The sequence below is a fragment of the Peromyscus leucopus genome, chromosome 2, assembly GCF_004664715.2.
Source record: "Peromyscus leucopus breed LL Stock chromosome 2, UCI_PerLeu_2.1, whole genome shotgun sequence".
Taxonomy (NCBI): Eukaryota; Metazoa; Chordata; class Mammalia; order Rodentia; family Cricetidae; genus Peromyscus; species Peromyscus leucopus.
In genome coordinates, this window is record NC_051064.1 from 110852501 (window position 1) to 110865377 (window position 12877).

The 12877-nt window shown below is 49.4% G+C and overlaps 1 protein-coding gene across 12 annotated transcripts in view; it reads left to right on the top strand.

Annotated features, from left to right (window-relative positions):
* Positions 1-12362: 12362 nt before the first annotated feature.
* Positions 12363-12877, top strand: part of Lrp8 (LDL receptor related protein 8) — a 71671-nt gene continuing 71156 nt past the window's right edge. For all 12 annotated transcript variants that reach the window (XM_028888357.1, XM_028888401.1, XM_028888408.1 and 9 more), the window contains exon 1: positions 12363-12493. In XM_028888357.1, coding sequence (XP_028744190.1) covers positions 12382-12493 — 112 coding nt within the window. In that variant the 5' untranslated portion in view covers positions 12363-12381. The remainder of the gene's footprint in view (positions 12494-12877) is intronic.

Genomic DNA, 12877 nt, shown 5'->3' on the forward strand with positions numbered 1-12877 from the left:
ATTCTGCTATAGAGTCATGAAATGAACCAGCACACCATGCAACCGGGCTATTATGAAGGTGCGTGGGTGGAAGTGATATTGGATAGTCCCAGGTCCAACCTTCTCCATTGCCTCTAGAGTGGCACTTCTTGCCCCCCCACCCCCCCCCCCCACCTCCCACCATGACCGTTAGTTGAAGATCTTATAAAATGGAAGGAACTTGCACTGAGCATCTTGGAGAGCTGAGGTAGGAGCCTCAGAAGTTCAAGGGTATTCTCAGCTCTAGTGCTAATTCAATGCCAGCTTGGGCTAAAGAAGACCCTGAGCCTGTCCCCTGCCCTCCAGGAGAGGGAAGAAATTGGAACGTGAGTTGATGTGCTCAGGAGACTCATTGACCTGCACTGTATTTGTGCAAGCAAGAAACAAACCTTTATAGTCACCGCACTGGGGTTTCAGAGTTTGTTACCGTAGCATAATTCTAGCCACTGACTAATAAACTATTCTTCCTTTTTCCTCTAAGCCTTGCAGTTAGTAATGAAATTACAATGTTCCAAAGTGGTTGCAGCAACCAACACTGAATTAGGAGTATGTAAGGATGTTTGAAGGCGGCTGGAGAGATGGCTCAGAGGTTAAGAGCACTGGTTGCTCTTCCAGAGGTCCTGAGTTCAATTCCCAGCAACCACATGGTGACTCACAACCGTCTATAATGAGATCTGGTGCCCTCTTCTGGCATGCAGCCAGAGCACTGCATACATAACAAATAAATCTTAAAGTTTGGAGCTGGAGAAACGGCTCATCAGTTGAGAGCACTTGCTGTTCTTTGAGAGGACCCAAGTTTAGTTCCTAGCACCCATGTTGGGTGGCTCACATCCCTATTACTCCAGCTCCCATGGAAATCTGACACTTTCTAGCCTCCATGGGCACTGAAGAAGCATGGCATACACTCAGACACATTTAAAAGAAGGAGGAAGAAGAAGATGTTGGCTAGATGTAATGGTGTACACCTGTGATCCCGAGTGAGGAGGAGGATAATTTTGAGGCAAGTGTGAACTAGGTAGTCAGATCCTGCCTTAAAAAGAAAAAGAAAAAAGAAAAAAGAAAAAGGAGCACGTGTTCATTAACATATCAACTGTACTTATCATCATCAGGCTCCTTTTTTGTAGAAAATCTCTGGCTTTTTTTTTTTTTTTTTTTTTTTTTGAGACAGGGTTTGTCTGAGTATCCCTAGCTGCCCTGGAACTTGAAACGTACACCAGGTGGCCTCAAACTCACAGAGATCTTCCCATCTCTGGGATTAAAGGCATGCACCACCACGCCTAGCTCTCTCTGGCTCTTAACTTGTATTTTCCTGATTTTTATTAGCCGTAAACTACTTTTCTTTAGGTTTATCTTCCATTTTTATTTCATCTGTTGTGAAATGATCATCTCTTCTTGTTCTTTTTAAATTGAGTTGTGTCTTCTCGGTGATTTGTGAGAGGTCTTCATATGTTCTGGGCGGTAATGCTTTATTATTCATGCTGTGATAAATTCTCTCAGTGTGTGGCTAGTGTTTTCAGTCATGGGGTAAAAGCTAAGCTGGAGGAAGCAGAGTGCAGACGTGGTGAGGGACACCTCGGCAGGAGCAACAGCAAAGCATCACTAATGGGTCACTTCAATGAAACGGGAGAAAGCATTGTATCCATGAAAAAAGAACAAGGTAATACCCAAAAGGAGCAGTCGGATAGCAAAGTGCTCTTGCAAGTATGATAAAAGTGGAAAATTTATTCTGTAGAGAGTTGAAATTTTCCAGAAGGGAAACCAAAAAGGGATGAATAATTATCAATAATTAGGTGAACAAAGACAAGCAGCACTAAGGGGGGACGGTGGCAATGCTTTAGTAATTAAATGTTTCCAGAAACAATAACATCTCTATAGAATTAGTTCTAGAAAAATATCTCCAAATTAAAGCTGATAGATCTCCAGAACAAGAGGACCCACTATGCGCCCATGATCAGAAGAGAACCTGTTCCTAGACACACCGAGTGAGGAAGAACAGGGCTCTTTTGATAGATTGGGAAACAGTGTCATTAGACTCTGTGACAGGAACTGGAGACAATGGAGCAAGTCTCCAAAATTCAGAAAGAAAATTATTTTCAACTTAAAATTCTGTACCGGAAAATTGTCAATCAAATATGAGACACTTTTAGAAAGGTAAGGTCCTTAGCATTTCTCCATAAGGACCCCTGTCCTAGCCTGTTTTCTGTTGCTAACACAGCACTGGGGAAGTTTTCCTGGAAAGAGGTTTATTTGGCTTACGATTCTCATGCAAGATCGAGGGTCTGCATCTGGTGATGGCTTTCTTGCTGGTAGAATGCTTAGGCAACATATGGTTGAAAGTGTCCCTCTGGTCTCTCTTCTCATAAAGCTACCAGGATTCAAGCATGGGGACCTCTTCCTGGTTCCCTGTGTGATCTGTGTGCCCTGAGACCCCATTTCCAACAGCACAGTCAGAGTCCCCTGCCACTGCCTCAGGATGGGAAATGGGGTCAGTCTGAGTTTTAGAGGATACAGAACATTTTCCTTTGGAAAACTGTGGGGAGGTGGTCCCCAAGTCGGGCAGAACTACATAGGAGAAGACATGGGAAGTAGGAAGTGAGGGATCATGCACAGGAGGGAAGACAGAAAAGCCCCCAAATGACCTTGAAGAGCTCATCCCCCCAAGACCAACCCAGGAAGGAAGAGCTAGCGTCCAGCAGGGACTTCATGCAAGGGGAGTAAGCTTCTAGGGTACTTACTGCGTGTGATTGCATTAAGGAGATTTATACAAATGAGGAATACTGGAGAGGATAAGGGATAAACAAAGAAAACTGAGCAAGAAATGAAATACCAAGGCAAAAATATCAATTATTAATTCCAAGTTAAACACAAAGCTGTGTGAGAAAAATATTAATCATGGTGCACTGTGACTGTTATTTATTTTTTAATGATCGTATAAAAAGCTTTGCAAAATGAAACAACAAAAGGGTCGGCAAACAAAAGAAAAAGTAGATAAATTGGGTTACAGCAAAATTTAAAAATAACGTTTAGCAAAGGACCGTCAGCAGAGGGAAAAGGCCATCTACAGGATGGGGAAAACACTCGCAACTCTACAACTGATGAGGAGCTAATATATGAGTTATAGGAACTGGGCTGGAGAGGTAGCTCAGTGGGTAAGAACATGCACTTACTACACGAGCAGAGAACCTGAGTTTAAATTCTGGTTCTTGTCTCGGGCAACTCAGAACCAGCCTGTAACTCTAGTTCCCGTGGGTACAATGCCCTCCTGTGGATGCCAAGGGAACATGCACTCACATGCACATATCCCTCCACAGACACAGACAGACCACACACACACACACACACACACACACACACACACAAATAAATAAATAAATCTTTAAGGAAAAAAGAAATTCAGGAGTTCCTACAATTCAATAAGAGCACCCCATCTTGATTTAAAATTGAGCAAAAGACTTGAATAGACATTTATCCAAACAAGATAAACAAATGGGCAATAAGCACATGAAAATATGCTCATTATCACTGATCATTAGCAATGCAAATTCAAACCACAATTAAAAGAATAACCTCACACTCATTAGGACAGCTATTATATTTTCAAAACTCAACAAAACAAATAACAAAAATCCATAAACTGGCAACTTTTGGCTGAGATGGGGAAAACTAGAAAACCTCGTACAGTGTGGATGGGAACGTGAAATGGAAGTGTTGCTGTGGAAATAGCACCGTGGCTCCTCAAAATTTAAAACTACACTCACAACAAGGCTCAGCGGGTCCATTGGCAGGAGTTGGGGTGGGGACGGGAGCTACTGTTTGATGGGTGTGGATGGTGGTGATGGTTTCACAACCAAGTGAACACACTTAATGCTCTTGGTCTAGTTTCACTTCTGTCGCTATGATAAAACACTCTAACTCAGCGGTTCACCACCTATAGGTCGTGACCCCTTGAGGGTCCACTGACCCTTTCACAGGAGTCGCCTGAGACCATTGGAAAACACAGGTGTTTACATTATGATTCATAAGAGCAGCAAAATTACAGTTATGAAGTAGCAGTGAAAATAATGTTGTGGTTGGGGGGTCACCCCAACATGAGGAACTGTATTAAAGGGTCGCAGCATTAGGAAGGTCGGGGACCACTGCTCTAACTGCTCAAAGTGACTCAGAGGAGAGAAGGGAGCTTAAAATTCCACATTACCGTCGCCATTGTGGGAAATCAAGGCAGGAACTCCAAGCCTCAACCCATGGTCAAGAGCAGAGAGAAATGAATGCACCCAGCCTGCCTGTTTCCTTGCCAGTGAGATGACCTGGGTAAGCATGCCTACTGCCAACCTGACCACCCGAGCTTGGTCCCCAGGACCCACGTGGTGGAAGGAGAGAACCAGCTCCCACAAGCTGTCCTCTGACCTCCACACGCACGCCTTGGCACACATGTGCATGCACACACACACTAAATAAGTAAAGTAATTAAAATAAATGTAACAGAAAGAGTTGTGTCTTTTAATGATGTAGACACCTACCAAATGATTCAGCCCCAAGTTAATAGCAGCTGCCTATGGAAAAAGGAAGTGGGAACCCAGTGATTTAGGTTTTTCATCAACTGCATGCAAGGGCTGAAGAGATGGCTCAGAGGTTTTGAGCTCTGGCTGCTCTTTCAGAGAACTCAAGTTCAGTTCCCAGCGTCCATGTTAAGTGGCTTACAATCATCTGTAACTCCAGTTCCAGGGGATCCAGTGCCCTCTTCTGGCCTCCGCAGGCACCAAGCATGCACGTGGTACACAGACACACACGCAGGAGAAACACTTGGACACATTACAATAGACTAAATTTAAAAGGTAATTAAGCAAACAGTAATCTGAATCAAAAGCAAACACAAGCAGCCGCTGACTGTCCCTGGACCTGGGCCACTTCCAAGACACCTTGAAGAGCACCCTCTATTATGAGCAGAGTGGTCAGGGCTCTGGTGCTGCACCCCTTTTCCTAGAACAAATGGGGTGCCTCAAAGCAACCCTTAGAGAAGCATGCCCTGGACAGAGGCTCTGTCATCCACTGTCAGAGCCTCACAGTCATTTTAATGTGTTTTGGAAATGCAATCCACATATCAAACCTGTGATTTCACGGAGATTATTGCTTAGGATGAAGGAAAATACAGTGGGTGCTTCATATGCATGAGTTTCAATCCTCAGATTCAATCAACCATGGACAGCAAAATACTATATAAAAACAGGTATCTACTGAACACATACGGATATTCTCCTTGTTGTTGTTGTTCCTAAACAATACAACAGGGCATCTACAGAGCATTCACGTTGGGTTAGGTAGTCTAAACATGCTGCAGGTGACTTAGACCAGTGTTCAAGAAGATGTACTTAGGTTAGATGTGAATATGGAGTCATTTTATGTATTTGTCTTCTCTTGTTTTGAGACAGGGTCTCTGTGTGTACTCCAGGCTGGCCTAGAACTCACTGTTCCCTTGTGCCACTTCCCAAGTGTTGGGGTGTGCCACTTTGCCTGGCTATCCATTGGCGTTTGTATCCCTGGGAAGAGCGTCCCTGAACCAACCCTCCCTAGATCATGAGAGAAGACTCAGGAGGAAGGTAGTTGAGGAGACTCCTGGAAATGGGAAACCTCATTTAATTGGGAATGGTATGACAGAAGACACAGGAAATACTGACCTAATCCCACCCCAGGGGTTAGGGGCAGGGACTGAAAACCTGGAGAAAGAGAGGGATCAGTGTTGACAGAGGCAATGGGGGGGGGGGAGTGGTGTCCCCAGCTGTCTCCTGACTACTTGGTTGAGGAGCAAGAGACAGAGGCTGAGTTTGTCCTCCTCTTCTGTGACTCTTGAACTGCCGTCCTCTCTCAGCGGCTGAGTGTCTTCCTCTCTACAAAAGGTCCTGCAGTCAACGGCAATTGTGTCAGTGGTGGTTGCCCAGGGTCCTTCTGGGCTGCTTTCTCTCTAGGAGACAGGAACAGTGACGGCAGCAGTAATGAGAGCAATTACTCACACACTGTGTGTATGTGCTGGAGCCCTCTGAACAGCTTCAGCTATGTTAACCTGAGCTCACACACCCTAGGAGCCAGCCTGCAAGACATTCCCGGGATCTTTGCTTCCCGGTGGTCAAATGCCACCGTTCCCTCCCGTATGAAGAGGCTGACCCAGGACCCTGCAGCAATGGTGACGTGACATGAACACTTAGGTCAGGAAGACACTGAGTCTATGCACCGCATTTTCGCTCTCCGCTGATCTGTGTAGGCATCTCTGCCACAGGCATAGTCCTTTAGGTGTGTGCAGGAGCATTATAAAGCTAGGCCGGGAGAGATCTATTTTTCATTCTTTGAGTAACCTGCACACTGAGTTTCACTCTCACCAGCAGTGAATAAGGGCGCCTGTGTCCCCACATCCTCATCAGATTCATTGTCGTTGGTTTTCTTGATGATAGCCACTCTGACGAGGGAGAGAATCTCAAAGTAGTTTCAGTTTACATTTCCCTGGTGGCTAAAAATGTTGAATGCGTCCTAAAATATTAATTGAATATTTGTACTTCTCCCTTTGAAAACTACCTGTTCAGTTCAGTGGCCCACTTATTGATTGACAGTTTGAAAATATGACAGCTATACACATGGAACTTTATTCAGCTGCATAGAAAAGTGAAATTATGGGGCTGGGCAAATAGTTCCGTTGATAAAGTGCTTGCCTTGCAAACATAAGGCCCCGAGTTTGATCCCCAGAACTCATATATAAACAGGCAGGTATGGTAGTGTGTGCTTGTGATCCCATATGCTTGAATCAGCTGAAATGGGTGGTCCCTGGGGTTCGCTGGCCAGCCAGCCTTAATTAGCAAGTTCCTAGCCAGGAAAAAAACCTTTGTCAATGCGGATGGCCTCTGAAGAATGTCTGTGGGAGGAGGCCTCTGACCTCCACATGCACCTGCACACATGTGCATAGAAACACACAGCTACACACACGAGAAAATTGAAATTATGATATTTGCAGGAAAAAGAATGAGACTGAGTATAACTCAAATTTAAAAAAATATACCGGTGCCAGATATTGGGGTGAAAGCTGAAAGATCAGAGAAGCAGAGCAAGCCACAGCCACCACCTCTCACCCCACCAACTCCTCAGGCTGAAAGAGCTCTAAGCCGGGCGGTGGTGGCCCACGCCTCTAATCCCAGCACTTGGGAGGCAGAGCCAGGCGGATCTCTGTGTGTTCGAGGCCAGCCTGGTCTACAGGACAGGCACCAAAACTATACAAAGAAACCCTGTCTCAAAAAACCAAAAATAAAAAATAAAAGAACCCTAGCTGAAAGTGCCTCTCCTGAAAGTGGTTCCTCAGCCGATAGGCCTCTAGCCGAATGAGCTTCCTCAGCCGAAAAGGCTTCTAGTTCCTGTCTCCTCACGCCTTATATACCTTTCTCTGCCCAGCCATTAAAGGCGTGTGTGTGCTTCCCAAGCAAAGGCATGAGATCTCAAGTGCTGGGATTAAAGGCATGTGCCACCACTGCCTGGCTGTTTCTCTCCTAGACTGAGTCAATCTCATGTAGTCCAGGGTGGCTTTGAACTCACAGAGATCCAGACGAATCTCTGGCTCCCAAGTGCTAGGATTAAAGTGTGTGCCACCACTGCCTGACCTCTATGTCTAATCTAGTGACTTGTTCTGTCCTCTGATCCTCAGGTAAAGTTTATTAGGGTACTCGATACATCACCACAACTGAGAGGTATTAAGCGAGGTAACCCAGAAAGACAACACCTCCTGTTCTCTCCTACGTGGATCCTAGCTTCCGATTTGGATATATGTGTAGGTATGTGCATGTGAGTGCCAGGTGCAGGTCAGGAGCCCAGAAGGGGGTCCATGAGGGGGGAAGGGGAACTTAAGGGAGTGGGTGAAGAAACTATCAGCACATGTGATAGGAAAGTGAGAAAGTGAAAGGGGCGTTGCTGGGGTTGAAATGGTACAAATGGGAACGGGAGTACAGAGATGGGGAGACCAGCAGGAGGTGGGTGGGATCAGCCAGAACTAAGCATGCGTGGAAACACCAGAAGGAAGCCTCTTGCTCTGTGTGCCCATTAAAGAGAAAATTGAATTAAGTTTAAAGACGACTGTGTCCCTTGATCTCCAGTGGATCAGCTGTCCTGGGAAGCCAGTTGACACGCCATGAGGACACTCAAGCAGTCCCCGGGAGAGACACGTGTGAAAAGCTGAGTCCTCTTGCTGACTAGCAGCACGGACTCAACAGCCATACAAGGCCATCCTCCTGCCTCCAGTCCATAAACCTTAGAGGACCATATAGCTTCCATCTGAGCTGCTCCCCAATCCCCACCTCCAGACCCACATTGTCTTTTTGTTTGGTTTATTTCTATCTATCTATCTATCTATCTATCTATCTATCTATCTATCTATCTATCTATCATCTATCTATCTATCATCTATCTATCAATCATCTGTCTGTCTATCATCTATCTATCTATCATCTGTCTGTCTATCATCTATCTGTCTATCTATGTATCTATGTATCTATGTATCTATGTATCTATGTATCTATGTATCTATGTATCTATCTATCTATCTATCTATCTATCTATCTATCTATCTATCTTATTTATCATCTATCTATTGAGACAGGGTCTCCCCACATAGCCCTGGCTGTCCTCATTATTTGGAACTGTCTGGCTTCAAACTCACAGAGTCTGCCTGCCACCGTCTCCCGAGTGCTGGGATTAAAGGCGTGTGCCGCCACCACCGCCCAGCTAGTGGTAGGTCCTTTTCATTTTATCTTGACACGAGATCTTCCGAAAGCCTAGACTAGCCTCAGACTTGTGGTGATCCTCCTGTTTCAGCGCACACCCACATGTCCCATGGCACATATGTGGAAGTCGAAGGACAACTTGAGGGAGCCATTTCTCTCCTTCTGCCATGAGCCCCAGGGATGAAAGTCAGGTGACCAGGCTTTGGGTCACTTCACAGGGCCATGTTCCCACTTTACAGATGAGAAAGTTAACCCAGAGAGTTCAAGTGAGGTGCTGGAGCGATGGCTTAGTGGTTAAGGGCACTTGCTGCTCTTCAGGAGGACCCATGTTCAAGTCCCAGCGCCCACACGACAGCTTACAACTTTGTAACTCCAGGCTGGGGGTCCTATACCCTCTTCTGGTCTCTGCCAGCAGGCATGCACATGATACATAGACATACATGCAGACACAATACCCATAAAACAAACAAACAGAGAGTTCAAGTGACTTCCCTGAGGCCACATGGATACCAAGTGATTTAACCATGAATTATCACGAATTAGAACATCTCTTTTACAAGACTCTGGCAAGAGGAGATGGGCAACAGACCCACAGCACAGCAGGGAGAATGGGGGTGCACTCCTGTAAAGCGAGGGGAGGGAGCAGGGAGAGAGCTCCATGCTTTGCCGCTCAGCTGGACCCCGGTCTCCATCCTGGGTTCTCTGAGTGGCACAGGCCTGAGAAGCGGGCATGGGGGTGGGTGGGGGTGAGGACGGGGGTGGGGGTGGGGACTTACATCTGTGAGCAGTCTACTATGGGGTGCTTGTGACATCACCGTCTTTCCAAAGCTGTCTTGGTCCTTAGACCAGAGAAGCCTCAAGGGAAGGAATGGAGTCTTATCATCTACATCCCTCCCACCCCCGCAGCCCAGAGCCAACCAGGACTGTGGGCTTTCTGATCCTGGGGCAAATGTATGGGGCCATACCACCCTTGAACAGGCCACCAGTAGAGGCCAAGCAGGGATTAGGAAGCCCTTTCTGATCTGAGGTCTCTGCACAGGAGTTGATCCAAGGGGCAGTTCAGAGAGATTGACACACAGAGCCATGGGAGCTTCGGGGAGCAGAGGATTTCTGTAGGGAGATAAGAAGCTTCCCTAGAGGCTGTGAAAGCAGAGGCCTGAGGATGGACAGATATCAGGCCAGGTGAATGCTCCAGGCAGAGGGTACAAGGTGGAAAAGGCCTGAAGCTGAGCTCTCGGGGACAGAATGAGGAGCAAGGTTGTGGAGCAGGAACTGGGCCGCTGGTTACCTGCTGTGGAGGCCTCCCGGACTGGTCCGGAACTCTCTCTGCACCCTTAAACCTATGTTCCTACTGCCCCAGCCCCCCAAGTAACTCAATTACAGGCCTCTGCCCACTGACTGTATCTCCAGACTGGGCAAATCATATTCTTTGAGGTTTGGGGAGCAGTCAGAGGTTTTTGAGGGGGGTGTTTGAATAATAGTAATACTAATGTTCATCCGGCACCTACTGTGCCGAATCTAATTGAACCTCATCTACACAGCCACATCTAATCGGAACCTCACAGCAGCCTGTGTGGTGGGTACTGCCCTCCCCGGCCCCGATGCCCCATCTTTTACCTGCAGAACCTGAGCCACAGAAGTGGAGGAGCCGAAGTTCATCTAGTCAGGGAGGGAAGGGGCAGGCTCAGACCCCGCAGTCAGACCCAAGGCTAATGCTTTTAGCCTGCTGCCTCTGAACTTGACTCCACGCAAAAACCTTAGCACTAGAAGGAACTCTAAGACTCCCAGTTCCCTGTCATCTCCCCGAGGAGAAACTGAGGCCCAAGTGCAACGTAGAAGGGAGGTGAGGCTGGATGGGTGAATCTGGACTCCATCCTAACTTCCAAGGGTGTCACAGAGGGTATCCTTGTGCTGGGGACAAAATCCAAACTCTACAAAAGCCATCCTGTGACTCCCTTAAAGCCCCCCTGTCTCTAGGTCCCAGCTTACCATGCTGTTCCTCCATTGCTCTTCTCTGCCAAGCACGGCCTCCTGCCTGACCTTCATGTGGTCAGGCTCCTCGCTGTCAGTGAAATGTCACCTCCTTTGAGCTGATCACCTTCTCTAAATTACCTCTATGTTCTCATATTGCTTATTTTTTTTTCATAGCAATTACGATGATCTGAAATAACCCTTTTTTGCTCCTGTATTTCTCTCTCCTGATTAATATGTAAGCATCGGGGGTGGGGTGGGGAGGGACCTTATTTGCCATTCTGCAGCCTTGAGCCTTGAACAGAGCCTGATACACAGCACATGCTACATAAGTGTTTTTGTTACATTTTCTTATCTTCTAACAGAAGGGACCTCACTGTGGCTGGAACTTCCAGCGCCAGCATGGGGTCTGGACATGATCAAGGGATGAAGGCAGGGGCATCTTATGGTCCCCCAAGGTCTCTGTTCTTTTCTGGTGGGGTGGCCATAGCCATGGGCTACTCTTTGGGGAGAAGGCGTAAGACTGAGAGACAGCCGCTGACTCTGTGCCTTCCTGGCCTAGGCATCCCAGCGTCCACCCTTTTTTTCTGAAGAGAGGGGGCCGATTTCACACTGGACCTGGGCACCCTCAGTGGGCCTGGTTTACCACGAATGCCCAAGAATTGCACTCTCTGAAGGTTGGGCCAGGCTCACCAGCAGGTGGCTGAAATCGAGCGCAAGCTTCGCTCTGTAGGAGAGGTGGGGCCGCGCTGCCTTCTTTGTGCAGAGGCTAGTGCGGCCCAAGCGGAGGAGCTAGAGGTGCGGCCTCTGGTGGCGGGGATGACACAGCCCTCCTCTGGGCCTCCACAGTCCCTGCCTTTCTTTTTCTTTGCCATACCTGCAAAGCCCCTGATCTGCTTCTCGGTCTGGGCCAGTGGAGAAGGCTGAATGTGGGTAACAGTCTGGGCGTCAGACGCAAGACAGCTGCCTCACATGTCTGCCCAGGATCACACAGGGTGTAACAGTCACAGATGCACATGGCCGTAGAAAGCAGCTACTCGTCTGATCTGCAGCCATGACAGGTGCAGAGGTCCTGCCCCACACCCCTAGCTTCTCCCTGCCAATGCTTTCAGTCTTCCCGCGTTCACTGCACCGGCCTGTGCGTCTGGAACATCACCTTCCCTCGAGCCCCAGCTTTTTTCCTCCACGTCCCTCCTTCTCTCACCCGCTTGCCACCTCCGCGGGGAAACCAAGGGGGCAAGGGCCTAGCCTGGCTCTTCCCTGTGTCGGCAGCGCCCACAACAGGAGCGCCCCGAGCGCAGGGTTGCCGGGGTCTCGCCGAGAGAGGAGGGGGGACCGAGGGCTGGAGGGGGAGGAGAAGAGGCGCTGCGGGAGGAGCGTGGGGCGGAGAAGACGGCGGGAGGGAGCGCGCGCGCCGGCGGCGGCCGCCCAGGGCCGGGGCCGCGCGCCCAGTCTGAGCCCGCCCCGCCGCCAAGCGTCACCGAACCTGCTTGAAATGCAGCCGGGAGCCGGGGCGGGCGGCAGCGGTGGTGGTGGCGGCGGCGGCAGCGGCAGCTCCGGCGCCGCGGCAAGGACTTGGCGGGCTGAGGCGCGGCGGCGGCGGCGCGGGGGCGCGGGGCGCGGCGGCCGGAGCCCCGGGCCCGCCATGGGCCGCCCAGAGCGGGGCGCGCTCCGGCCGCTGGCGCTGTTGCTGCTGCTACTGCTGCTGCTGCAGCTCCAGCATCTCTCCGCAGCGGATCCGCTGCCCGGCGGCCAAGGTGCGTACGGCTCTTCCCGGCCGGCTGTGAGCCGCCAACAAAGCGCGGCCGGGGGGAGGGGGCGCTGTGCGGCGAGGCCGGGCGAGAGAGGAGGCTCCGGGGGCTCCAGCTCCCTGGATTTGCCCCCTGGACCCCCCGCTCGCGGCTCTGGGTATCGAAGCTCTGCCCCCGCTCCTGGCATGCTCTTGGGGAATGGACTCTGGGGCCTCCCTTACCCGTGAACTTTGCGGGGGGTAGTCGTGCAGGGTCTCGGTTAAGAGGTTTGGTTTATTGGACACGCGCGCTCCGCCGCGTTGATGAGCAAAAGCCGCACAATGCATTTCCGGGGACCCCTGCGGGCCGAGTGACAGGTTGCGAGGGGACTGAGCCGGTGCACCCGGTGCC